Source organism: Citrus sinensis, chromosome 4, assembly GCF_022201045.2.
Source record: "Citrus sinensis cultivar Valencia sweet orange chromosome 4, DVS_A1.0, whole genome shotgun sequence".
NCBI classification, from domain to species: domain Eukaryota; kingdom Viridiplantae; phylum Streptophyta; class Magnoliopsida; order Sapindales; family Rutaceae; genus Citrus; species Citrus sinensis.
Window position 1 is genome coordinate 22,796,771 of NC_068559.1, and position 26,584 is coordinate 22,823,354.

The 26,584-nt window shown below is 35.5% G+C and overlaps 6 protein-coding genes, 1 long non-coding RNA gene and 2 other non-coding genes across 12 annotated transcripts; 5 read left to right on the forward strand and 4 right to left on the reverse strand.

Annotated features, from left to right (window-relative positions):
- On the reverse strand, window positions 1-1,191 carry LOC102630364 (nicotinamidase 2-like). The gene has a single exon (XM_006484466.4). It carries the CDS (start codon window positions 917-919, stop codon window positions 284-286), a length of 636 nt encoding a protein of 211 aa, XP_006484529.1. The 5' UTR covers window positions 920-1,191; the 3' UTR covers window positions 1-283.
- Window positions 1,192-3,556: 2,365 nt separating this feature from the next.
- LOC102629695 (thioredoxin-like protein YLS8) lies at window positions 3,557-6,933 on the forward strand. Of its 3 annotated transcripts, XM_006484465.4 has the most exons (3): window positions 3,636-3,780; window positions 3,903-3,958; window positions 6,453-6,933. In XM_006484465.4, the coding sequence occupies exons 2-3, from the start codon at window positions 3,911-3,913 to the stop codon at window positions 6,759-6,761; spliced, it is 357 nt and encodes a 118-aa protein (XP_006484528.1). In that variant the 5' UTR covers window positions 3,636-3,780; window positions 3,903-3,910; the 3' UTR covers window positions 6,762-6,933. The 3 variants fall into 3 exon arrangements, with proteins under 3 accessions (XP_006484527.1, XP_006484528.1, XP_006484526.1); XM_006484464.4 differs by lacking the exon at window positions 3,903-3,958 and having other exon boundaries at window positions 3,557-3,780; XM_006484463.4 differs by lacking the exons at window positions 3,636-3,780; window positions 3,903-3,958 and adding an exon at window positions 5,417-5,614.
- A 568-nt stretch (window positions 6,934-7,501) lies between these two features.
- LOC102629406 (chaperone protein dnaJ C76, chloroplastic) lies at window positions 7,502-9,767 on the reverse strand. The gene is made up of 4 exons (XM_006484462.4): window positions 9,345-9,767; window positions 8,699-8,955; window positions 8,437-8,611; window positions 7,502-8,282 (listed from the first exon to the last, which is right to left on the reverse strand). Exons 1-4 carry the CDS (start codon window positions 9,675-9,677, stop codon window positions 7,677-7,679), a joined length of 1,371 nt encoding a protein of 456 aa, XP_006484525.2. The 5' UTR covers window positions 9,678-9,767; the 3' UTR covers window positions 7,502-7,676.
- A 1,354-nt stretch (window positions 9,768-11,121) lies between these two features.
- Window positions 11,122-14,464, forward strand: LOC102629115 (rRNA 2'-O-methyltransferase fibrillarin 1-like). The gene is made up of 7 exons (XM_006484461.4): window positions 11,122-11,272; window positions 11,444-11,754; window positions 11,857-11,952; window positions 12,060-12,137; window positions 12,229-12,405; window positions 13,799-13,867; window positions 14,083-14,464. Exons 1-7 carry the CDS (start codon window positions 11,257-11,259, stop codon window positions 14,251-14,253), a joined length of 918 nt encoding a protein of 305 aa, XP_006484524.1. The 5' UTR covers window positions 11,122-11,256; the 3' UTR covers window positions 14,254-14,464.
- On the forward strand, window positions 12,618-12,690 carry LOC112499079 (small nucleolar RNA snoR60). The gene has a single exon (XR_003066605.1). It is a non-coding gene; the product is annotated as a small nucleolar RNA snoR60 (small nucleolar RNA).
- On the forward strand, window positions 13,070-13,140 carry LOC112499080 (small nucleolar RNA snoR60). Its single transcript, XR_003066606.1, has one exon. It is a non-coding gene; the product is annotated as a small nucleolar RNA snoR60 (small nucleolar RNA).
- A 1,306-nt stretch (window positions 14,465-15,770) lies between the features above and the next one.
- LOC107177734 (uncharacterized) lies at window positions 15,771-18,372 on the reverse strand. 2 transcript variants are annotated; one of them, XR_008054169.1, is made up of 4 exons: window positions 17,994-18,372; window positions 17,321-17,410; window positions 16,198-17,229; window positions 15,771-16,089 (listed from the first exon to the last, which is right to left on the reverse strand). It is a non-coding gene; the product is annotated as an uncharacterized LOC107177734 (long non-coding RNA). The 2 variants fall into 2 exon arrangements; XR_001508702.3 differs by having other exon boundaries at window positions 15,779-16,089; window positions 16,993-17,229.
- Window positions 18,373-18,526: 154 nt separating this feature from the next.
- Window positions 18,527-22,854, forward strand: LOC102628853 (succinate--CoA ligase [ADP-forming] subunit alpha-2, mitochondrial). Its single transcript, XM_006484460.4, has 7 exons — window positions 18,527-18,884; window positions 18,995-19,204; window positions 19,298-19,468; window positions 19,563-19,686; window positions 20,568-20,629; window positions 21,836-21,917; window positions 22,607-22,854. The coding sequence occupies exons 1-7, from the start codon at window positions 18,678-18,680 to the stop codon at window positions 22,744-22,746; spliced, it is 996 nt and encodes a 331-aa protein (XP_006484523.1). The 5' UTR covers window positions 18,527-18,677; the 3' UTR covers window positions 22,747-22,854.
- Window positions 22,855-25,779: 2,925 nt separating this feature from the next.
- On the reverse strand, window positions 25,780-26,575 carry LOC102628558 (uncharacterized). The gene is made up of 2 exons (XM_006484459.4): window positions 26,193-26,575; window positions 25,780-25,980 (listed from the first exon to the last, which is right to left on the reverse strand). Exons 1-2 carry the CDS (start codon window positions 26,521-26,523, stop codon window positions 25,964-25,966), a joined length of 348 nt encoding a protein of 115 aa, XP_006484522.1. The 5' UTR covers window positions 26,524-26,575; the 3' UTR covers window positions 25,780-25,963.
- Window positions 26,576-26,584: the final 9 nt, after the last annotated feature.

A 26,584-nucleotide genomic window follows, 5' to 3' on the forward strand; every position in this document is an offset into this window, starting at 1 on the left:
TTTTAACAATCAATATAAGCAATTAAAACTTGAAAATATTTAAATTACAGTTTGCTAATCTAGTAATCTTTTAATTAGAAATGCTGCATGTTGAAATTATTGTTTTTACAATCACATTATAATACAATGCAAATGACATTACAAATTTACAATTTAAAAAAAAAAAAAAAAGGAAAACACAGTTTTTGCAAAAACACACAACCTAATTTTGGAATGAGAACTTACAGAGTCTCCAAGCAACTTATAATGGGAGACTCCTTCTCACAGTTTTTTGTTTTTCCTTTTAAGGCCCAAAAAGCCCAGCTTCGAGCCTCTCGCAATCAAACAAGTAAGCAAAGCCATAAGCCAAATTCTTCAACGTCGCCTCGTGCAGCTCCAAATCCGACGTGGCAGTCGCATCCGTCGAGAAGAACACCCTAAACCCTCTCACAAACGCGTCCCGCGCCGTCGTTTCGCAGCACAAGTTCGTCATAACACCACACACGATCACTTCCTCCACCCCCATCCCCACCAACCGCTCCTGCAGCCGCGTGTTACCAAACGCGCTATAAGTATTCTTCTCTATGACCTCGTCCGCACCCGCCACCAGCCCTTTGATCTCAGGCAAGAGCTCGGCGTCGGCGGTGCCGTCGTAGACCAGATCGCCGTTCCACCACTCGCCGAGCATGCCGTAGTCGGCGGGGGACTTGTGGCAGTGGCGCGTGAAGAAAACGGGGATGGAGGCTCGTCGGCAGAGCTGGACGGTGGCGAGAGTGTTGTCGAGTATGGGTTTGGCTATGGAGGAAAAGTGGTTTTGCATGTCAATGACTAATAAAACAGAGGATTTGGGATTTGGGTTTCTCTTTCTGATCTCGTATTTCTCGTACGATGAACACTTTGATGTCGCCATTTCTTGTTGGATTTGACTTCTTAGAGACATTATTTCTGCTGGTGTTTGGGATCTTAAATGTTGAAATTACATGAGCATAAGTGTACTAACAATACGAGAGTTTCTAGGTGGTTCTAGGAGACGAGGGTAAATTCAATCAGCCAAAAAAAAAAAATTCTAAAACGGGGATATATGTACTCAAATAATTACCCAAGTTATGGGTTCCGGTATGTTATTCGGGGTAACATGTCTTTCATGTTTGTTATTTTGTGGAAGTTCCGTTAGATTTAATCAAGACTTGCATCATTGTAATCCAATGGCTGTAGCTTAAAATGCAAAAAAGTACTTGTTCTGGGTTACCCTTTGAGCTGGAATATATATATGTATCGACACATATCGTGACTGACCCATAAATATGCGTGCAGCTTTTGGCATTCCAGAACCTGTGGCCTTATTAGTTTCCATGTTTTATGATTATTTTTGGAGCAGTGTCTACAACCACGTGATTATCCGAGTGCCAATTTTTCAGACTTCGTGAGCCCTCCGAAGTGGTCAAAAGTGAAGGCTATAATCTGTAATGTATGGGCTCTTGCTCCCTTTTGGCCCCATCCACCTCTTCGGCGGGCTTACAAAATCATCATCTCTACTATTTTCATCTCTACGTTTTTCATTTCCCTTGAAGATCTTCTAAGCTGCTGGTTTGCATCAGACCTAAAATTATCTCCTGGAGACGTACGACTTTTGTCTTGAATCTTCAAATCTAGTTCTTCAGCATAGTTGCTAGTCTCAGAACTTTCATTGGATTCGATTACTGGCTTTCTCTTTCTGTTCTTGGTTGCATTTGCTGAGGTTCCAAATATACTGGGCTTTCCAACATTGAGCTTTGCCATTCTGCCAGTTTCTATCTTATTTGCTAAATCAGGCCCAGGCCCAGCATCTTCCTCCAGATCCCCTCCATCGCATACTCTCTCTTCGGTCTTAGAACACCCATCAGCATTAGAAGCACTTCCAGCATTAGAGTCAGGGTCAAACCGTGTGAATTTTGATGTAAAGATTCTCTCAGAAGGGTTCTCTCAGAATGAGAAGCACCCATTCTGATGTAAAGGCTTTCCACCATTATCTCGTGAGGCCACGGTTGATATAGAAATCTGGTCATGTTTGTTAAGACGACAAAGTTATCACGTCAACACTTAAATTTGTTTTTGATGGGGAACGATGTTGCTTGCAGCCAGTTCAACGAGCAGGTACTGGCAACCACGTACTCTCCCACACTGTTTACACCTGCAATCACAAGGAACAGTCAGGGAGGCGACAGATATTTTTTAGGCGAATACCCTCCGATACTTAAGTAAATTCTTAAGTTTTTTGAAAAAACTTATGTCACTATTATTTGTGGCTTAATAGTTACTATTTGGAGTAAAAGTCTTAAAATGTACAAGAAAGAAATAATTTATGAGAAAAGTTTTGGATTCAGAGAGATAAGAGTTGCCCCTTGGTTCCTAGTATCTTACCTCTATTTGAATTTTCAGGGGTTTTATAGGCAGCCAAACGTGCAACATCATCCTTGATTCGTAGGTCTTAGTGGGTTGGTTGAATGCGTGGATTGAGAAATGGATGAACGTGTCAGTTATAAGACGGTTGGGGGTCGATGTGGTAACTGTCTGGATGTAAGCATTATGCCTGATTTTTCTGGAACAACTTGCTGGTCGACCTTTGGCCAAGCCTTAGTAAAGACCTAATTTTGGCATCTCCTCTGTGACTTTTTGGTAGTCCTCATGCACACAAGTAGCTGAATATTACGAATCTACTCGAACATTGCTTTAATCACAGGGAGATTACAGTCTCGACTAGATATGTGCACGTGTAGGCGGTGGCATTTTAACCACTCAAACAGCCACCTTAGAATAGCTTATCCGAAATGTAGTTGCTCCTGCATTTTCAAAAAGATGTGGACTTGTAAAATGCGAAGGAGCTTTCCAAACAATGTTTGCAGCCCCATACTGCAAAGGACCTTTTAGAAAATTGTCCGACTGAGCTTGTGGCTTGTTACGGAAGTTCTTTTTATTAAGCAACTAATGTTATCTAAGATCCTGAAAAAGAACCTTTAATATTTCAATAATGTTAAAAGATCCCAATTTTTTAATAATGTTAAGAATCCCGATATTTGAGTTCTAATTTAAACCATAATACCATGCATCATTCATTTATTGAATAATAAATTTTACATTTATTAAATTTATTTAACCACCATCTCACATGGGATCAAAATTAAGATTTAAATATTAGGATACCTAACATTACTCTTAATATTTATAATTATATCAATTTTAATAAATAAATTTCAATTAGAATATTAAATTTTAATAAAATCAAATAATTATTTTAAGAAACTAATTTATATAAAACGTATAATTTTGTGTAAATTAGCTTACCTTACTTACTTCTTTCAATTTTATTTCAGCTAAAATTCTTTTTCAATTTAATGAGTGACAAAATTCAGACCAACGATCGAGCAGTTGGTCCACAGATTCCTCGCTCACATCAAAGGTAATACACACACGTGGCGCAATCAGATTGCGTAAGATCACCGCATCAAAATTAGAAGCAATGTTGGTGGGATTTTATCAGCGACTTGTCTTCTAGACGCTTCGCTTCATTGATTTGAACGACCCTATAAATTTCCGAGGCCACTCTTTTTGCCCCGGCCTCGGTAACCACTATTTTCAATTCCAATTGGAGATTTCTAGAGCATTCACGAGAAGAGGAAAAATAAAAAATAGAGAAGCGAAACGATGTCGTACCTGTTGCCGCACCTTCACTCAGGTTGGGCCGTCGATCAGGCCATCCTCACCGAGGAAGAACGCGTCGTCATCATCCGATTCGGCCACGATTGGGACGACACCTGCATGCAGGTACTTACTCTTCTATATTATTCTTTACACAACACCGCATGATTTATATAATTGTTATATTTACATCCGTGGTTTGTTTCTGATAATTCTTTTTTTTTTCTTTGATATTGAGTTGTATTTAGTTGGAATAATGAATGCAACTTATGATACGCCTCGGCGTCTCATCTTGAACCTGGAGGTATTCTTAAATTAAATTAATTACTGTAACTTTTTCCTTAAATCTCAATTTCATTGCTGCAAAACTCATTATGCTTCCTATAACTCTAGGAGGGATATTGGGCCAGGAGCCCAATAACAATGGCCCAATTGGGCGGTCAAATTAGACATCCACTTCAAGTCCAATACAATAACCTAGTTAGCTTTTTTGCCATTGGATCGCGTGCGTGTAGTCACGCACCGCCAAGGGATCAAATTCCTAATCTTAAAAAAAAAAGGGTTATTTTTTGCATGTCCTCATATGTTTCAACAAATTTTAGTGCATATCCTAATGTTTCAACAACTATCACCACACACCTTAATCAACAAAATTCGCAGTTAATTTTGACGGAACGAGGGTAAAAGGGAAAATGATGGTTTTCTCTCAAGATCCCCAACTGAAACCAAAAGCCTGCAGACTGAATTTCAATTTTATAACCAAACGCCATCGATATAATCAAAATGCGCACAAGCATACTCATCTCACCAATTTACCAAAATTCATATTCCACACTTCACCAAATTTATTTTAATTAGCTTCGGTTTCATCCACCATCACCATCGTCGGTTCGTGACCGCCGAGCATTACCACCAAACATCTACGCCCCCATGCCACAAAGCACCACAACACTGTTGGCCGCTGGTACAGCCACCACAACACAAAGCTTATCAATTGATTTGGGTATAATTTTACTTGGTCAATATTGAAATTGGAATTGATGGTGAAATATAAATTAATTTTAAAATCGATTCCTTGATTTGTTAGTTTTTTGGTGTTCTAGCATGATGGATAAAATGATTTGGTGAATTCGATTAGCTATTTCGTTTGGAAAATTGGAAAGTTAGCTTGGTGGATAAGCCTTGGAGAATGACTATTGGTTGCTATTTCATTTACACTTATGTTGGTTTAAAACGGCGAGGTTTGGGAAAGATTAAAACAATGCTGTAGGCTTTGTGGGTTTGACTGTGGCAGTGTATCGGTGCTTAGGTGAAAAATGATGTGTGACACAAACGAGTGAGGAAAATTGTTTCAAAAATTACCCAAAAAATTGAAAATTTCATCCCCTTCAAGTGCTGCACAGTTCCCTGAGGAAGTACAGTAACTTCAACAAACACATGGCCAAGTTCAATAAAATAATCTAATGAAATTTTCCTTTCATTTGCTTCAAGTAAAGAAGAAAAACTTGTAGAAGACACATGCTTCCCAGCCTCATCTTTATTTTTCAGTAACAGCATTTGAAATGAAGGGCAAACAAGTCTTTTACTCAAATCACTGACGATTCCATCGAAGTTAATGGCAAAATTTACTAATTAGGGTGTGCAGTGATAGTTATTAAAACATTAGGGTTATCGTCAAAATTTGTTGAAACATATGGGGGCCGGCGAAAAATAACCCAAAAAATAATAATAATAATATGGACCGTCTTCGCTTTTGCCTACAACTAGGGGCGTGTAGTGGTGAGAGAGGGAATTATAGTTTAGTCGTAGAGAAGAGAGAGGGAGAGAGAAAGAGAGAGAGATGTCGTACTTGCTACCGCACTTGCACTCAGGATGGGCAGTAGATCAGGCCATCCTGGCTGAGGAAGAGCGTCTCGTGGTCATCCGTTTCGGCCACGACTGGGACGAAACCTGTATGCAGGTATCCTCGCTTCTCCTTTCTTAATTCTAGGGTTTGCAGTTTTGGGATTCTAATAATTTCATACTACAATAAGCTTCATCTGTACGTTCAATTTCGATTTTAGGTTTACGTGCTCAAATTGACTTAAGCTTTGCTATTGGCTTCATAGGATAATTTGGAGGCATAGCGATAAATAATTAGCTTAGAGAAGTAACGCAGTCCATGTTGGCTGAAATTTGGTCAAATGACTCTGTTCATTGGTGCCCTGGTGTCTCTTTCGTTTTGTGCAGTGTTTAATATTTTACAAGCGTACGCGAGCTCAGCAGAGCAGATTAGGAAGATAAGATTTTAGCTATAGCTATGGGCCTATGGCGTTTGAGGATGGATTAGGAATTGTAGTATCTAGTGGTTCATGTTTTGTGTACTACTTGTTTACTTAGTTTCGTACGCGAACACATTTGAATTTTGAGCATAGTCCAAGTTCTTAAACTTAATACACTTAATCAGAGGCTAGGACCCATTTGCCTTTCAAAAATCTCTTACAAAAATATAATATTTTTCAAGGGATCTAAGGGATCTCTAGAGGACTTGGGTATTGTGGATTCCAGTGCAATTTGAGATAACATTCTAGTAATTTTATTTCGTTTCCTGAATATACATTTCAAGGGAACAAAACTTTGTGGGGGGTGTTGAGATGCTAATGCTTTTAGCCACAAATATGATTTCACATATTTATCTCGCTTGTTACTGTTTTATTGTGCAAATTCTTTTTTTTTCCCCACCATTTTTATTGATTTGAAAGCTTGATATTTATATGATGATTAGGTAATTAATTTTTTGTGTAATTTCTTGGATGCAGATGGATGAAGTGCTGTCATCAGTTGCCGAGACAATTAAGAATTTTGCTGTCATCTACCTCGTGGACATTTCAGAGGTGCCTGATTTTAACACAATGTATGAGCTTTACGATCCCTCAACCGTCATGTTCTTCTTCAGAAACAAGCACATTATGATTGATCTTGGAACTGGAAATAACAACAAGATCAACTGGGCTCTTAAGGACAAGCAGGAGTTCATAGACATTGTTGAGACTGTCTACCGAGGGGCAAGGAAGGGCCGCGGTCTAGTAATTGCACCTAAGGATTATTCCACCAAGTACCGCTACTGAGTACTTGTGCAAAATTGTAATTCATTTGTAAGATTATCATTTGAAACCTATTGTGTGAAAGTTGTCTTCAAAAGTCAATGGAGTGAGAACGCATTGATCTATCAATGAACAGAGAACACCCCCTTTAATGAAGTGTTCAACCTTGAATTTATATCACAGTTGAGAGACCTGATGGGCTGTGTGTTTTAATGCATTTTATATAGCTTTTATGAATAACCAATTCTGGTCATAGTTTTAAGTAGATTAATAGCTTGGAATCAATTCAATTGCTTTTGATTTTTTCTTTTTTCCATTTTTTTTTCTAAACCCACAGATTTATCTTCAGCTGAATTTAATTTCTGATTTACTTGTAACAATTATTTCATGATTAGGAATTCCTTAATATTATTCGTTCGAGTTTTAGACGCTACACTTGGGAACTCTGCGAGAGCAAATGTGTATTTCTGTGTAACAAATCCACTCATATTAATAACAAACAGATGAAAGAGAGATTAAATACTATATTTTATACATTTCTCAGCCTCTTTTTCCCTGCACATACATCCATCGGCTGATATCCGGCATATCACTAACTGTGCATTCCCTAATTTTGCATTTGGTTTCTGATAATAGAGTTGTTTTCAAGGAGAAAGAGCTAACGTTACTTGCCCTACATTGCTTCACTGGCCATCTAAATTTTGTTTCTTCAGGTAATGTCACTTAGATCATTACTTTCTCTACAAATTAGTTTCCCGCTAGGATGGTAATGAATAGACAGGCATTTTCCGCCTTCTTTTGACATTGCTTTTTATTTGTTTGTCTTTTTGGTAGTTCCAGTCGAAAGTTTGCAGAATCATTTTGTGTGATTGTAAATTGTATACAGACAAACTTTACAAATCAATGTGCCAATGTATATATTCCTGCCCTATGTTTTCCCTACTCTTGCCTGTTGCCAATGACCTCAATCAGTTCTACAACTGCTGCTCCAATGAAATACCATGTAATCCCTGCTAACATCACCTGTAACCAAGAGCTGTTGATAATAATCAATGCCAAAGAGCCACCTATGTGTTCTTTCAATCCATCAGAAACCCCTTGATCAACTTGCATCCGAACCATAGCTGCTGCAATTGCTGCTGTCACAATTGGAATTCCCAAGGCGATGGGGCTCCTCCTATTTTCTTCACGTACACTGTAATTCCTGTCATTTGGTTTTTTCCATTCTTTATTATATGGAGATTCTGAGGCAGCCTTAAAGCTCCGGTTGCTTTGGGTTGTATCCGGAAGAGCATGAGTGGATGGACTCCAGTACTCATCGTGATGCATGCAATTCGACGGGACGCTTTTTGTGCTCTTACTTGCTTGTTTTCTGGCAGCTGCTGCATCCAGAAGCTTTTTAATATTTGGTTCTTTCAATTTTTGTTTCGACCGTGTCAGATTTTGATAAGATTCTGCATTGGGCAATTGCCAGTATAACCAATTTGAGATTGATCTGATTGCTTGGATGGCTGATAGTCGTGCTTCCCAATTGGTGTCCGTATCCTGAAATTAAATATTTGAGGCTAAGAGGAGCATCAAAACTTGTATTTAGATAATGCAGCTCCGGGCTAGGTAGGCAGTTTCTTGACATGGAACAGCTAGAATTTGCAGAAGCAGAAATAAAATCTATGCATTTGTTTCAAGTAGTTGTACATACCTTTCCAGCAGCTTTCTTCATTGCATCTTCATATTGTGTTTGAAATTTCTTGACATCAACGAATATGTTCGAGACACGTGCCCCTGCCGTGTTCCCTGCCCCCACTCTTACGGTACCACGCGGCTGCTTTGCCATGAGGTATTCGAGGGCTGCTAAATCCGACCTCTCCACAATCCTTGGCACAGAAGCAGAAACAAATAATATTAGGAAACGGATGAATAACAACATGTGTTGGACAATCACAAATTAAAAACTTAATTACGAGATACAATCTACTGGGCACGTTTCTATAGCTTCCAGGATTTTGTGTTCAGGATCAGCCCACTGAGCAACAACTCTGGCCCTTCCATACGCTGATTCAATTGCAAAAGTTTTCCCAGCAAAGAGGGCGCATTTCAAGCACCCAACACATTTCACTTCATCAACAAACACGGCTCTTTGTTCACTTTCGGAACCAAACCATACAGAGTATATAGGTTTCCCGGTGTAGCCTCGGAGTCCAGCAGTCTTGGCTTGTTCCTGCATGCTCAAAAACAATGACTCAGTTAGTTATCTTCAAGCAAAGCATTGCCACGTTGATAGCAATACAATGCGCAACTTCAACTAAATTTTGGTCACTTTACTAAAACCGCCTCTAGGGTGAATTTCACTGAAACCTTTTGACAAGTGAGAGAAGAAAAAAATTGTAATGGGAGCTTGGTGAAATCCCTCTTGTAAGGCTCACCTTCTTGCAAAATTTTAACAAATTTAGCAGGAGCAACAACAATAAGGTAGACTATTATACTAAAGTTGCATAAGCATAATAATTAAAATTTAAAGATAAAAGCATTTCAAAAAAAAAAAAAAAACACACACACACAAATAAATCATACATAAACCATATGATCGGAATCTAATCACTGCATAACCTTATCATAAGCCAATCGAGAATTAGGATCAGAGAGAACAGAATAAGCTTCATTGAGTATAATAGCCATGTCATGTCCTGCTGATCCTGCTATATCAGGGTGACACCTCTTCTGCAGCATACGGTACGCCGTTTTGATCTGAGATTGATCCGAACTGCTGTCGATGCCGAGAAGATCATAAAGATCAAAATCCATGTTCAATGAAGCTTTGCAGCATGTTACAGAATTACTATTACTCAACTTCCTGGACGTTTTCGGGATTGAGTTGTTTTTTGTTATCGTTGAAATGCTAGGCGTGAACAAAGGCAGCCATGCAGTTGCTGCAGTGGGCATTTTTTTTTTTTTTTTTCCCTTTCGTTGCTTTTTTTTTTTTTTTTTCTTATTTCTTCTACGAAACAGATAAGAAATAGAATGGTTACGGTTCTTGTACGTTAACACCAAACTTACAAGATATGAGATATTTGTGAATACGTCTGGACTTGGAAAGATCTGGTTATGATATTTTGCGGGTACCAAAAAATAACACGCAATTAAGTTTGGTGTTAACGTACAAGAACCGTAACCACTCTATTTCTTATCTTTTTCGTAGAAGAAACAAGAAAAAAAAAAAAAGCAACGAAAGGGAAAAAAAAAAAAAAATGTCCACTGCAGCCATGCACCAAAAAATAACATGCAATTAATTAGTCGATGGTTGTTGCAATCTGTAAGGGCACGTGATAGGAAAAAACGTGTTAATTTTTATTGGCTAGTTATGCATCTACATTCTAGCTTATATATTTAGGTACGAAAGATGTAGAATTTGCCTTCAAATTATCGTCAGAAGGGGGACTTAACGATTATAAAAGTGTTTTATTTCACTATTAACGTGAATGAGAATTGTGTTATTTTAGTAACAGAAATAGAAAAAGAATTATCATTAAACAAATTTTTTACAATCACAATTATGATTCTTTAATATTTTCCGGTATATCACAATCCTAATGGAAGAAATTAAAATTTTCATTAAGTCAACTGGGTGAATAAAAACGTAATATGTAGAGTGAAATACGCAACAAAGCAGACAATAAATAGTGCTAATGAGCGATTGGAATACTTTGTAGAATATGTTAAATTTTGATATTGTTGTTAGACTTTTTCATCTTTTGTTTAATCTTAATCTAGTTCTTCAATTTGATTCCTATTTTCATAATTTGTGTTACATTTCAGCTAAGTCCAATACCTTATATGTTGTAATAATTGAATTCCATATTATTATACTTTTTACCATTAACAAATGTTTTGAAACCTTTCATAAGAGAAAAAAAAAAAAGAGTCTTATCTTTTCAAATTCATTCTACTCTACTACTTTTGATCATTTAAATTTTAACTAATCAATAATCACGTAACGAAAATTGTCTCAACTCATAATAGTTTTATGTGATATAATTATTCTATAAGAACTTCCAACTCAACTACCATATTGTTAAAAAGCATTTTCATCAGACGAATCATCCTAAAATTGCCACGTATTCATAGAAAACACATTCAAAAATAAAATCATGTAAGAATATAACCGCATAATTTGATACCATCCTTAACAACAAAAAATCAACTAAAATTTGTGATAGGGTTAAATTCGTCGTTTCACGAGGTCTAACCTAGAATCAGGGCAAAAAGGGGCTTTTAGTAGTCAAATCCAGTCAACCAGAAAAAACGAGGGCCGAAAAGACAATTACCGGAATCATCCTGGGTGGCTACATATTAAGAGAAACATCCGGGGTTAAAATTAGAATAACAAAAAGTGAAAATGAATGTTAATATGGAAAAACCCTAAACCCTAATTGCCATTCGCCGCTATATAAGCACACTCGTAATCTCAACATAGCCACTCTTTCACTCTTTGTATTCTTTGTAGCCGGACAGAGCATCAAACATGAGACCTCCAAGAGGTAACAGGAACCCATTGAAGTTTCTCTTTTTACTTTTTCATGTTTCAGCAATCAACTATAGCAATAGGGTCTGTGATTTTCTGGTTTTTGAAGATATGGTCAGGTTTAATACCATTTGTTTTCTTAGAAATGTAAAAATATTAATGGGTTTTTGATATTTTGTTCGCGTAGGACGCGGTGGTGGCGGTGGGTTCAGGGGAGGCAGAGGTGATGGAGGAGGAAGAGGAAGAGGTGGCGGCCGAGGTGGTGGAGGTGGAAGAGGTGGTGGTAGCGCTATGAGAGGCCGAGGTGGCGGTCGTGGCGGTGGCCGAGGTGGAGGAAGAGGACGCGGTGGTGGAGGAATGAAGGGTGGAAGCAAGGTTGTAGTTGAGCCTCATAGACACGAAGGAGTGTTCATTGCCAAGGGCAAAGAAGACGCCCTTGTCACTAAGAATCTCGTCGCCGGTGAGGCTGTCTACAATGAGAAGAGGATCTCCGTCCAGGTCATTTGCTTTTCCACTCATTTTAATCGTTCTTAGCTCTATAGTGAAGATGAAATTTTTATATGAACTTATATTATATATGTGTTTGTGTTTCTTATTTAGAATGAAGATGGAACCAAAGTTGAGTATAGAATTTGGAATCCCTTCCGTTCCAAATTAGCTGCAGCTGTTCTTGGTGGTGTTGATAATATTTGGATTGTAAGTCTTTCCTTTAGATTTTTTTTTTCAAAATTTATATCATGTGTTGCTTAACCAATTTGAATTGGCAAGTTGTGTATTGACAATTTGTGTTTCTTTGTGTGAAGAAACCTGGTGTTAGGGTTCTATACCTTGGTGCTGCTTCCGGCACAACTGTCTCACATGTTTCGGACATTGTTGGCCCTGTAAGTAGATTGTGAGAGAGTATGTTTTTTCTTTAATGTGTTTATATTAGGAGAGTTGCTAACTAGAACTTCTAATTCTCTGTTCATGTAGAATGGAGTAGTTTATGCAGTGGAATTTTCTCATAGAAGTGGTAGAGACTTGGTCAATATGGCAAAGAAGAGAACCAATGTTATACCCATAATTGAAGATGCTAGACATCCTGCCAAGTACCGTATGTTGGTCGGTATGGTAGATGTAATATTTTCTGACGTTGCCCAACCGGATCAGGTTTGCTTCTTGTGCTTGATTCTGTTTCAGCCCATTGTTATAAACAATTTGCAATCAGTTAATAATGAAACAAAAGGGGGTATATTTGAATTTTTATTTTCGTTATTTCTCAACTATGAGTAAACTCAAGCTCTTAAACGATTTTTGCTGTTAATTTTACTTTTGCATATTTTTTGGTATTTCTTAAGATTGCGCACTTTTTTCTGAAATTGTTGCATATGATGAGATTTGCTCGGATTCCCCTTCAAGACATTAGGGTGATGTAAACTCGAGAATTCTGATGCAATTTCATTTCAATTTTAAAATTTTATATTAGTGGTTGTATTTGATTTTAGCGGTTCGTGTTCTGTTAATTGATTTTTGTATTATTTTGTATTATGCCTGTTTCCTAATCATTTATACTGTATTGGTTTTTTTAATGATGCGTGTTTCGTAATCTTTTATACTTCCATTGGGAATGGGATCTTAAAGATGTTTCCTCTTTATACTAAGGAAGTCCCATAAATACCATTTTTTATATTTTCATTTAATTTTCTTTTAAATATGTTTTCTTTTCTTTGTAATGTCTTAATTTTTATTTTATTTCCTTTTTCTTTTAATTTTATATATTTATTTATAAAAAATTGTACTTTTTGAAATATTGTTTACTTCTTTATTATCATTCATGTATGTGATGATATACTTGGATTACCCTTCATGATATATTGGGTGATGTAAGCCCAAGTTTCAGATGCTCATAAGAAGCAATTTCAAAGCTGGGATCTTTCTTTTACTTTCATCTTTTTTTTTTTAATGAAATTTTCCAAAGTTATACTTGAAGTAATAATGGAAGAATTCTATTCTTCACACTGTTTTAAAAATAAAATAAAATAAAATTGGTTATCATCAATCTTGGATGAAAAGGATTCTGGGTTTTGTTGCAATTCATTTCGTGCTTCTACATAATTTCTTTAAGTTTGATTACAAGACTTTATTTGAATCTGCATGATTTCTGAGGGATTAAAAACTGTTAAGCTATGCTGTGACTGATTGCAGACCACCCCAAAAAAAAAAATCTACTTAGTGCTATTATCCATGTACTTGATCAGCCCAATATGTGTTGGTTGTGAATATTTTCTTGATATTTTCAATCTCAAGAAATTCATACCTCCAGCATATAAGTTATGCACCATGGGAGAAACAAAAGTCTTGCTTTAGAATTGGACTTGTTGGATTTGTTCATCGTGATCATCTTTCTTTTTTTTTAATTTCTAGTGAATACGCACACAAAGTGAACTTGATGCTTTTTTTAAAAAAAACATGTGGTGACCCCATAAGATTTTTGAGTTAGTTATCTTCAAGTTTTACCAGGTGTTGAATTTCTGAGCTTTTGTTGCTGTGAATTTTCTTACAGGCGAGGATTTTAGCCCTGAATGCATCATATTTTCTCAAAGCTGGAGGTCATTTTGTTATTTCTATCAAGGTTGGTGTTAATTCTTTACAGCTTTATGTATTGGTAAATCTTAGTCATTGCCTTATATCTGATTAGCAAACTATTAATTGGGAAAATTATGTTGCACCCATCTAAAAAAAACTGCATAAAACTCAGCCTTGTATGTGAACTATTGTGTTTTCTTTCCTTCCTCTCGGCATGCCTGATATCTAATGTAACCTGGCTATGTGGATTGAACGTTTCAGGCAAACTGCATAGATTCCACTGTTCCTGCTGAGGCAGTGTTCCAGAGTGAAGTTAAGAAGCTGCAACAGGATCAGTTCAAACCCTTTGAGCAAGTGACACTCGAGCCCTTTGAGCGAGACCACGCCTGTGTTGTTGGTGGCTACCGTATGCCGAAGAAACAGAAGGCTTAGACCATCATCGGACATCCAGCATTTTGTTGTATCCAAACATTAATGCTGGAGTCGTTGATTTTGTAATAGCTAGCTGGGATGAACAATTTTGTGCTATCTGACCTTGTTATGTTTTATTTGAGATTCTTTGCGTGGAACCTCATTGTGAAAATGCTTGTTAAAACCCTTTGATCATGTAGCGAAATCTCAATCGTTCGTCCTTTTTGAATGATTCAAACGCTGGTTGACTGATTTATCAATTTGAAAATTTCAAACAAACTTGTGGTTGCGGCTACTCATCGATTGGGGGTGTTCATGGATCAAATTTTGTGGATCGGAGATTAATCTATGTTCAATTAACAATTTTACAGATTATAAATTTTTAATATGATTTAATTCACGGATTGGTAAAATTTAATTTAAATTCAATGTATATGTATGCAAATCGGATACGGATTTAATTTAATTCATATTTCATCCATCATTTTGCGGATTAATTTGCGGGTTAAATTTTTTTAATTCTTTTATATCCATGATCTAATTAAATTAAAAAAATTAATATAAAAATAATTTTACTGTCGATTAAATTTAAAATTAAATAAAATTGAAATAAATTAATTATTTAAATAAAATTGAAATAAATTAATTATTTAAATAAAATTGAAATAAATTAATTATTTAAATAAAATTGAAATAAATTAATTATTTAAATAAAATTTAAATAAATAAATTATTTAAATAAAATTAAAAAATACATTCAAAGTTTTAAAATATAGCACATTAAAAAGAAAAAAATTTCATGTGTTTAGATCAATAAATGAAAATTAACTGTTTAGGAAAGAATATTTGTTTATTTAATTATTATTATTATCAGTTAAGATATAATATGGTGTTATTTAATAATATTTTAATTTATTTATTTATTAATAAATACTAATGTCATATTTACAAGTTTAATTTTTTTATTTTTAGTGAATTCATGAATTTTTACGGATTTACAGAAGTAAATTTATATCCAATCCACTGACTATGGATTTTCAAATTTTCAATCCAATCTAATCCAATCCACGGATTGGATTTTTATAGATCAAATGGATTGAGCAGATCGAATTGGATTGCAGATCAAATTGAATTTTAGACACCCCTATCATCGAGTAAAATTAAAATAATATCTTAATTAAGAAATTGTTAAAAAATTAATAGTAAAAAACTAAATAAATCGAAAATGATAATCTTCTTGTATTTAACATAAAAAATTTCATGTATATTGTTGCTTGTTTTAACTCTATTATTCTAAATATCTCAAAATTTTCTTTTCTCGCGTATTTAATGTTTGACGATCGTGTTGCATGATGAATAACGTTTTTCATATATATCACCTATTCAATTAGATGCTTACATCGTACTCATGTTTAATTTCAACTGTTGCATATTTAACCTCAGTCATTGCATTTTTTATGTAATTTTTTTACATGTAAATTTTATGTTGGATGTTTACATCACATGTTGTAAGTTTAACTTAAATTGTTGCATGTCTTGAATAAAACAAAAAAAATGAGGATTTTCCTACCCGTTTCATATTTGACGTTCGTGTTACATATTTGACTTTCAGTTGTTGCATTTTTCACATTAATATTTAATGTTCACATCATACTCATGTTGATCTCCTCAAAAGACTTCTTAATCATTTCTATTATCACATTAAATGAATCCATTTTGTGCTGAATTCTTTGGACTGACTCTGTAACCCCTTAAAAGCGCCTCCATGTTAACAGCGCTCAACCCAACAACTTAGGCGTGTTGAGAATGAGGGAAATGATTTTGGAGTTGAAAAAAGTTTCCTTCACACATCGGAACCTAAAAAAAAGAAAAGAACAACAATCATACATACTGACATTGGAAACACATGCAATTTGGTTCCTAAAATTATATACATGCATGAACAAGGCTGAGAATAATACGAACCTCACTACTTGTGATGTCCCTATACTTTTTTCCGCCAATTCAAGAATCGACGAATTTCTTCGTTAGTCCATACACTAACAAGGCATATTGTTCTAACAATAGAACAACAATCATACAGAATAGCAGTGAAGTTGAACAACTAATCATAATGAAATCAATACTTATGTCATATTATTTTTCATAGCAATATGTTAAAATTTGGCAAAATAGTTACTACATTTAAGATTTCTTAAACATGCCTCCAAAAATACAAGGCAGCCACTAACCGACTTCACTTGCTATTCTTTATACTTCGCTATACCCTTTCACAAAAAGTTAAAACACTATGTAGTCTAATTCTTTTTCTCGATTGACTATACTTATCTTTCAGGGCATGAAGATATATTAGATTGATGTAAGTGACCTTTGTGGAAAATAATACAATTCCTAAAAGAAACAAAGAAAAGATGGTCTTAAAGTCATCATCATAGCTCTCACTAGCTATTAGTGTATCACTAACTGTGGTTGTTTAGATTCCTCTTCGATCGTTTCTAGACTTATTACGTAGTTCAGTAATATCACCTACGTCTTCATGTATGTCTACGAGACCTCCATCTCTGATCCCTATTATGATGTTGAAGATAGTGTAGTTTAAACAAAATTCTCTATCATGCAAAACTATACAAAATTGTGTCACACTGTTGGACAAGTGTTTCACAAAACTTGTCTCAACCGAGCACATCTTAAGTCTACGATACTTTCGATGCCATTTTCTTTAATTATAGCTTGTTGCTTAGTTGAGAATGTGGAAATAACCTTAGTCAACGCGCTTACACAATAACGAGATTAAATACATTGGTCATGCTTATCTTTATAATTTTTCTCTTCATCCATTTCATCACGCTGCTTTCACAAACATCTAAAATTGGATCCTCAGCCATCATCCCAAATTTACGCTGCTTGTTCTTCGTTAATTTCTTTCATTTTTCAACAATTGTGGCTCTACAAACTTTTCCGACTCCCTGTTGACTGTCTGTATTTGCTTCATATTTACTATACATAACATCCAATATTACGTCAATAACACAAACAAATATGATTGTTATCATAAGAACTTCAAAGAAATTAATTACTTTATACTTACAAAAAGTGTATCCATGCTCTCTAACCAGGTCCTGCACTTATATAATAATCCGTGGTATTCATTTTGTAATTGGATTATATTGTTCAAATCCTGTAATAGACAACACATAAATGTAGTGTCAATTTAATCAATAATAACAAAAAAAAAAAAAGGCAAAAAATAACAGCAAGCAACAGCAAAGGAGGAAAATGATGTGCAAGAGTCAGGGGACGAGCTAGTCGGATTAAATGTAGCAGCTAACCGAATGGTTTTTGCGCCTTTTAGCTGCTTATTCTAAGCAGCTAGCCACTTCGAAGGCAAAACCCATTAAGTTAGCCGCTACATTTAATCCGACTAGCCAACTCCCCTAACTTCCCTCATCTTCTTCCTCCGTTTTTTCATCTTCTCTCTCTAAATCCCGAAGCCCACACCTCTATCTCACTATATTCCATCATTTTGTTATGCTTTTCTTTCCAATTTCATGCTTCCAAACCATTATTCATCTATTCGACAATAATTTTTCATCGTCTAAACACTTTTTTTTTTAATTGAAAATTCATAAATCTCAAATTGTTTCACATACAACGAAAAATTTAATATATCATATAAACCCCTTATTCTTTCTTATATAGTGTTTCCAGTTGTCACCACAAAATGCAATGATGCAAATCCAACAGAGAAATTACTTCCTTACCTTGTCCTTAACTCGAAAATGAAAGAAAATGAGAAGAAGATGTGTTTAGCTTTCACGGCTCAAGATGACAGCAACTGATTGATGGATTCAACTTGTTCTTTGCTGTGAGCGAGATGATGCCTTTGATTTTATGTTATTAGTAAATAAATCCAAGACAGAAATTAGATAGAAATTTGTGACTTGAGAGAAAAATGCCAGCGAAGCAATTTTAGCGGGTGAGAGAGAAAAGTAGGGGTTTCAAAGTTAGGGATCCGATTTCACAAGTTACCTATTTTTTCCTTTTTTTTATTTCTCTTCAATCTCAACCGTTGGATTCATTTTACTTAAATCCAGCGGCTGTATTTAAAAACGGGTACAATGCCGGGCATTGAGGCCCGCTGGCCCGGCATCATAGCCTTAGCCATAAAATAGGTCAGAATTACTACAATAAATTTGTAATATGAATATATGATATTGAAAAGAAAAAAGAAAGAGTAATGGGTTATTTATTTTTTGTAATTCCATTGAAAATTTTAAATCAGGCAGGTGACAAATATTCAAAGCCAAAGTCCAAAAATGCCAAGTCGCCAACCAGGCGCGGGCAGCGTTCATCTTTGAATATTTGGTCGCTGGCTGCTGCTGCGTTAAGGAGGAGGCTTTTGGGTTAAGAGAGATCGCAAACTTTGGAAAGCGAAGAAACCCAAAATGGCTCGACAAGTCAGTAGTAGAGTGGTGAGGTCATTGTATATGTCCTCCGAGATTTGTTGCGGTCAGTCTCGGTCTTTCACGACGGCTCCTCCACCAGCACCAGCGGTTTTCGTTGACAAAAACACCCGCGTCATCTGCCAAGGCATTACCGGCAAGAATGGCACCTTTCACACTGCACAGGGTATCGAATACGGCACCAAAATGGTATCTATCCCATTTCCCAATTTCTTCCTTTTATCATTACTTGTTATAGAAAACAAATTTATGGACTTCTTGAATGATTGCCATATTTTTTTTTTCCCTCTTTAACACAGGTTGGTGGAGTGACACCGAAGAAGGGTGGCACTGAACATTTGGGGCTTCCTGTTTTCAACTCAGTTGCAGAAGCAAAGGCTGAAACCAAGGCTAATGCTTCTGCGATTTATGTTCCTCCACCTTTCGCTGCTGCTGCTATTCTTGAGGCCATGGAAGCTGAATTGGATCTTGTCGTGTGTATCACTGAAGGAATCCCCCAACACGATATGGTTAACACAAAGTAAAATTTGTTTTTGTTTTTTGATGCTGTGTGTTGGCTGTCTCCCCCATTGATGTGTTATTTTGTAATTTACTTGCTACAGGTTCGTGTGAAGGCTGCTCTAAACAACCAATCAAAAACCAGGCTTGTCGGTCCTAATTGCCCTGGTGTCATCAAACCTGGAGAGTGCAAAATTGGAATTATGCCCGGCTACATCCACAAACCTGGCAGGATTGGAATTGTTTCTAGATCTGGCACCCTTACATATGAAGCGGTATGATTGCTTCTTAATTCTGATGTCCTCTTACTAATATTAAAGAGAACTTGCAAAGAGATACTAATGTTGAGAATTGTTCTACATCTGGTAGGTTTTCCAAACAACTGCAGTTGGTCTAGGGCAATCCACCTGTGTAGGTATCGGTGGGGATCCTTTTAATGGGACAAACTTTGTTGACTGTGTGACAAAGTTCATTGCAGATCCTCAGACAGAAGGTAAAGTCTTCAGAGGATGAGTTTTTGTCTTGATTCCATTAAATAATTTCTCTATGATTTCTTGAAAATCAGTTATGATCAGGATGACGGATATTTGACTAACCTTTTTCTACTTTCTTCAAAAGGCACTTGAATCATTTGATGTGTTAGATGCATAACAGAACATTTTACTCAAAAAAGATGATTTGAGGACATTGCCTTGCTCTTGTTCTCGTTCTTAGTTCTGTTTTCCATGAAGTAATTGTATTTGTGTTAGTTTGGCTGAAGCGTGCTTAGAATTATTGCGTCTCTCAATCCTTCAACCTCTGAAGACAAATAATATGTCCAATATTTTGTTTACACTGAATCCCTGGTAGTTGAAGTGATGAACTAAGTGATCCTAACTTTTAGTTTAGGGGATCCTGGGTCTTTAATGGGGGAAAGCTGCATGATGAGTCTGAATGGAACTAGCGATATATCTTGCAAAGCAGAATATTTTAGCTGCTTTTAAGTGAGGAAGCAGTCTCCATTAGAAAGAAGAATGCTTTTGCTATGTGTCACTTATTTTTCATTACTTTGTAGGCGTGAAGTTATAAGATAATTGTATTTTAAGAATACAATTATTTAAATTTTGTGTAATTTAAAGCATCAACTAGTGATCAGGTGGCTGCAAATCTTCTTTGCCCTAGTGTAGTGCTATTATACTTAAACATCTGTAGGAAAAATTCTTAATCAGACCTTGTCATTATTTCCCTCATTTAGAAATAAATAAATAATTCTTCCACCACTTTTTTTGCTTTATGTTTGCTGCTTCTCATTCTGCAAGCTTCCTTTCTAAATAATTACTGTATACAGAATATAATAGGATACAGTTCATCCAATAATGCCTGATTCCATTACAGGTATCATTCTTATTGGTGAGATAGGGGGTACCGCAGAAGAGGATGCTGCTGCTTTAATAAAGGCAAGTGCTGTAGCATTTAATTAAGGAATATACTGAACTTTAACAAATTTGTCTCATGTATGAAGGTGTTTATTCGTGCTTGCATTAAGCCTGGTTATTTGTATTGAGCAGTTGCTTACAATTTTGTTGTGATGATTGATGTGTTTTGTTCCTTTTGCTTAGTGACCTATTGTAGTTGTGTGTTCCCTGTAAGCTATTGGAGAAAGCCAGTGCTTCTCTTGTGGTATTTGAGCTGTTAGGTAGAGTAAGTTCTGTTTCTCATTCAATAGTTGTTTTCTCTCCGCCGTAATCAATTAGCAGAGTTGGTGGATAAAGTTATTAATTGGCCTAAATAATTCTTCTAACATGAACTCTTTGAATAATTTATATGATCCGTAGGATTTAGTTTCTAATCTCAAGGTCTCTCATGGAATTTTATAGATTCTTGCTGCAAGGACCATATGCACAACAGTGAAATTTGTTTTGGCTCAACATTCAGCACAAATGCTACTAGATTAGTTTTTATTTTTTGAGCTTCGGAACAGCTTTTTGGTGTGTTGAACTAGCTCAAATTTACTCTTCCTAAAGAATCTTTCTCTTCTTAAACAATATTTAGCATTGCATTCGAGCACCTAATATGAAATCCTATATTCATTTCTGTGCATGTTCGATTCTCAAAGTTGAAAAGCTTCTTCTAGTATTTTTTGTTATGTGCATCGATATTTGAAAAGAATAGAGGGAGAGAGATAGAGATGTAGGAAGCAGTATCTGTGTACAACAAAATTTTACTTTTTGGCTGTGAATACAACAAGCACAAGCAATGTCATTTTGACTGATAATTTGGTAGTACTTTTATGTATTCTGTAAAAATAATTATTCATTTACCATCTTCTTCATATGTTATTCACATTTTAATATAGAAGCCCTGATGCCTGTGTTGATTGCATTTTGTTTATCATACTTAGCCTTATGAAGCAACTACACGTGATTTGATCCTGTTCTGCCCATTGAACAGTTTTGTGCGTTTAGATAACGCGATTACATTTCATGCTTGTGACTTGAACTATATACATTACCTGCTCCAATTTTTGTGACCTTTATAGAATAACATAATAATTTGTATGTTCAAAGTATTTCATGATTTCTTCAGCATAATGGTTGCACAAAATTAGCTAGAATTTCATTAAGAAATATATTTGTGTCTTATTTATGCGACAAATCAAACAGGAAAGTGGGACTGAAAAACCTATTGTTGCTTTTATTGCTGGACTTACCGCACCACCCGGCCGTCGTATGGGTCATGCTGGAGGTATTAAAATTCCAAAAGTTATTTTATTTGATTCTTTTGCAATCAGATCTATTATATGTTCGTGTCTTAATGTGAGACAAAAAAAGAATTTCTGTTTATTATAAAACTATCTGTTATTGCTTGACGTTATTGTGCTAGTTTTTAGCCTTTTTTTTTTTGACCTTTTTCTCCATAAATGCATGAACACTGGACTAAACTTGGAGAGTTGTCTGGCAATGTGGACATGATTCAGTTGAAGTATACAGTATTTTTGGGTCAGGTGCAGAACTTTGAAAACAATTTTTAGTATTGAGTTCCAGTGTTTCTATAGAAAAATGCAGTTTTATTTTGTAACATCGAAAACAGTAATGTGGTTGTGGTTAAATCCTTATCTACAGCTTTCGTTTCAGCCTATCTTTGTCAATTATCTAGGACATTAGATAGTATAGAGGTGGGTGAAACATACAGAATCCACCTAATTTCAGGGAAATATTGTGAGCCTGCATCTACAGGGTCTGTTTTCTGAATATTTACTCTTCTAACTTCATCGGTTATGAGCAACCTTATTCTTCTGATCCATTAAGTTGTACGGATTAAATTAAATTCCATATACTTTCTGAAACCTTTTGAATTATTTGTCCAATGTTTATAGATCACTTTATTTTTTAGCACTAAACCCTTCCGTATGTTGTTCTTTTTCGTGCGCACAGCTATTGTGTCAGGAGGAAAGGGGACGGCTCAAGACAAAATCAAGACTTTGAGGGAAGCCGGAGTAACTGTTGTCGAATCCCCTGCAAAGATTGGTGCTGCTATGCTTGAAGTCTTTAAACAAAGAGGTCTCACGAAGTAGTTTCATTGGGATCAGTTCTTTCACTTTTCATTTTCCCTAATTACTTTGCTCCAATTTTTGGCAATGTATCGATCCTCACGATCAATATAACATATTATTCTTGTGAAATCGACACCCATTCAGTTTTGGCATCAAAGGCAAAACATACATTTGGGATAGCTGAGCTATATATATATATATATATATAATCGTGCCAAGTTGAAAAAAAAAAAAAAAAAAAAAAAGTTTCCTTTTCAACCACATTATCATCATCATGTGGAGTTTGTTACATCTTAATATTTTGTGATTTATTTTCCACAAAATATTACACCTTACTTTATTTTCACAGTCTCACTCATTATTCATTCTCTCAAGCGATCAAACACACTCAACGGCTAACAAATACAAAGATCAACTATTACAAACACCATGCAAAATAATCACATTATTACGATAAGCAATCCCAATCCGCAAGAAGGGTTACTCTAATTTTGAGTACCCATCATGGCGTGGTGATACCTGCGAACAAACAAATGACCAAAGCATTAATTAGATAATTAAAATAAATCGTGAAGATGCATGCAGAGAGAGAGAGAGAGAGAGATGAGAGCAGAGAGGCTAATTAATTAATTAATTACTTCCACATTTGAAGTGACGAGGGACGTATCGTCCGCACTGGCGAACGACCTTGACAGCATAGTTAACATCAATAAGTTTAGCCACGGTCGGTGTTATCACCGAACACACGCACTGAGTACGCGTAGCTCTTAATCTTTCGCAACATTTCGCGCTCGGGCCAATTCGGAACACCAACGACTTGCATGCATTCACCAGCATCCGCCTCTCTACGCGGCACTGCGCCGCCGCCGCCGTATGACCATTCAAGATCATTGCAACCACTAACACCACTAACATCACGCGAGCTTTGTTCTTTCCTTGCATTGTTCTTGTTGTTTGTTTAATTTGAAGTTGTCCACTCTCATATATCCCCACCAATTTAAATGGCTCTATTTATAAGCGTTTGAATGCACTGCATTAGCTCCCCTGTCATTGCCACGATGATTAATTATATATTTCTAAGAAGAATATTAATCTCTCCGTCTCTGTGTGTGTGTACATATATATATATATATATATAATCTTTATTACTATTTTATTAATTGTATCTTGTCCATAATTGTATAGTTTTTAATTAGATAATTAGACTGTCATACATATTCCCTTTGAAATTAAGTCTATCTCAATACATTTTGATTTGATTTATCACGTGGTAGGATAATATGTGATATATGTCTCAATTTATTCTTAAAGTTCTTTTTCAGGATTCCTAGGGCTTGCCTGGGTAATGATCTTTTGAATAATTTGAAGATGGATTAAGGGTAGTCTATTTAAATTGGGGGTGTAATAAGATGACAATTTCTCAATATTCATAGTCAAAAGTCTACAGAAATTTCTTAAATTAACTATGTGGAAGTGCAGTCTAAAGAATTCAAACCCCTCAACTTTGAACATGATGTGATGGAACATGAAATATTCGCCAATTAATGGTTACTTTATTTAACGATCAAATAATTGATAGTAATCAAGACTTGATACAATGCTGCAAGAAAAAGTAAAATTTAGGGCGCTAATTGCTGTGAAAAGATTTCCTTGCCATGCTCCAAGAAAAGTAATCAAGACTTTGATACAATATCACAAGGTTACTCAACAGACTTTGACTGGTTCAATTCTAGAATGGGGATGGAATTAGAATACGAAACTTGTGCCTTAACTATTGTTACATTGATAAATGCACGGTTTAAATATGAAGCGATAAAGATTTAATAAATAACAACCACACCGAATCTTGTTATGATGAATTAGTTTATGATAAATTTTTTATTATTGATAACAATGTTATCGATGTGTAGATGAAATGTATAATTGATGCACATCATACCTTTTTTTTTTTTTTTTCTAACACGAGATTTTACTATCTCAAATAAATGAAATGTATAAAATATAAAAATTAATTTAATTTTATATCATATATAATTAATGTTTTATTATTTTATTGTAATATAATATTTATTTAACATACTATTAATTATTTAATTATGTAAATTTTTTTAATTAATTTACTAATAATAATAAATTGTTAGTTTATCAATTCATAAAATGTAGGTTGGTAAGAAGCAAGATGTGAACGATCGTGGGATCCATTTTCATTGAAATTATGTGAAACCGTGCAGACCATGTGCCGACAGAAATAAATAAAGTGGTGGCATTGGATTGTTTTTTATAAAACAAAGTGCAAACTATCGCCGCAGGTTTCGTGTCAACGACTAGAAAGTCAATTAGCTTGGCGGACTTCCCCCAACGCAATATATTATTTTAGGAAGACTTCCCGTCAATCACAATAATGATTTTATAATCCACACGCCAACCTTAACCTCACCTACAGCTTAATTAATTAATTAAGTTTAAATCAATAGCCTTTCTAATATTAGAAAAAGAAAATTCCATTTACATACATATATATGTATCCAAATTTTTGAATGGCGACAGGCTGCGGCATTAATTGTCTGTGGAAACTGCCCTTGATAAGGATCATCACTCGCTGCCGTACAGGCGGACATTAATCTGGAAGATGGCTTTCCTTTTTACTTTTAACAGATCACAATAATTTTTTTCGGGATTAATTTCTCCAACAAAAACTCATGCTCCAATCAAATCTACTTGAAGATCCCACTATATATCCATTGTTATTTTCACAATTATAATTATATAAGATGAAAAATTCCTTCTCACATAATATCATACCACCGTATAATCGTATATCACTACATATGCACAATAAATACAAAGATAATCCTGAATATATATTATAAGGAAAAATGGTATTAGCACATAAAATTGTACATGATAAATAGAAGGAGGGCTCTTGTTCATAAAGACAAAATTAATAGAAGTGAAATAAGTTTATTTATAGTGAAATGTTTCTTGCCTTAATGGTTAATCGATCATATATAATTATGTGTGTGATGTCGTGTGCATATTGTATTACTCATATAGTAAAGATAAATATTTTTATTAAAGCAAATTCCAATTGGAGATATTATTACATATTGCATAAGCACACTCCAAAACACCTCGCTCTCTCTTTCACACTCACACACACACACACACACACCCTTAATACTGATTACATATGTTTAGGCAGTAATAAGATCATCAAAAGCTCCTCCATGTATACCGCTCATGGTGTTGTGATACCTGTCAAATTAAGAACAGTAGTTACAGATTAGTTCATATTCTAAAAATGATATTATATACTTAAGCCTACTGCAAGAAAATTAATCTTTTATGCTGGCCCAAAAACCCTTGAAATAAGTGTCTACGACGTTTTAAAAAAGATCAAAACATGCAGATACATCAAACATGTTCCCCAAAAAAGAAAAAGAAAAGGAGAGAGAGGGGGAGCTTACTTCCACACTTGAAATGGCGAGGGACTTGACGTCCGCAGCTCTGAATGACCCTGATCGCGTAGTTGACGTCAATCAAGGCTGCTAATTGGGGTGTAATCACCGGACAAACACAGTTAGCGTTCGTAACCCTCAACCTCTGGCAACAGTACGCGCTTGGTGGCCTCCGTGTGATCACAGACTTGCAAGCATTCACCAATATCCTCCTCTCTTCTTTGCACTGAGCGGCGCTCTGTGCACCTGCAGTATCAGCACTCGTTATCATAAACACAAACGCTACTATCACAAAGAGCACATACGCTCTCCCACTCCCCAATATATTTTTCCTCTCCATGTATAGTACTTATCCTCTCTGACTTGTGCTAGCAAGTTTGATCGTATCTTCACCAAATTAA

Coding starts and splice junctions, on each gene's coding strand:
- LOC102628558 (XM_006484459.4), bottom strand. CDS start 26,523: ATGGAGAGGAAAAATATATTGGGGAGTGGGAGAGCGTATGTGCTCTTT.
- LOC102628853 (XM_006484460.4), top strand. CDS start 18,678: ATGGCTCGACAAGTCAGTAGTAGAGTGGTGAGGTCATTGTATATGTCC. Junction 18,885..18,994: donor TCGAATACGGCACCAAAATG/GTATCTATCCCA, acceptor TCTTTAACACAG/GTTGGTGGAGTGACACCGAA. Junction 20,630..21,835: donor ATGCTGCTGCTTTAATAAAG/GCAAGTGCTGTA, acceptor CAAATCAAACAG/GAAAGTGGGACTGAAAAACC.
- LOC102629695 (XM_006484464.4), top strand. CDS start 3,661: ATGTCGTACCTGTTGCCGCACCTTCACTCAGGTTGGGCCGTCGATCAG. Junction 3,781..6,452: donor GGGACGACACCTGCATGCAG/GTACTTACTCTT, acceptor TCTTGGATGCAG/ATGGATGAAGTGCTGTCATC.
- LOC102629115 (XM_006484461.4), top strand. Junction 11,755..11,856: donor AGAAGAGGATCTCCGTCCAG/GTCATTTGCTTT, acceptor TTTCTTATTTAG/AATGAAGATGGAACCAAAGT. Junction 12,138..12,228: donor TTTCGGACATTGTTGGCCCT/GTAAGTAGATTG, acceptor CTGTTCATGTAG/AATGGAGTAGTTTATGCAGT.
- LOC102630364 (XM_006484466.4), bottom strand. CDS start 919: ATGTCTCTAAGAAGTCAAATCCAACAAGAAATGGCGACATCAAAGTGT.
- LOC102629406 (XM_006484462.4), bottom strand. CDS start 9,677: ATGCCCACTGCAGCAACTGCATGGCTGCCTTTGTTCACGCCTAGCATT. Junction 8,612..8,698: donor TGCCCAGTAGATTGTATCTC/GTAATTAAGTTT, acceptor TTCTGTGCCAAG/GATTGTGGAGAGGTCGGATT. Junction 8,283..8,436: donor TGAAGAAAGCTGCTGGAAAG/GTATGTACAACT, acceptor ATTTAATTTCAG/GATACGGACACCAATTGGGA.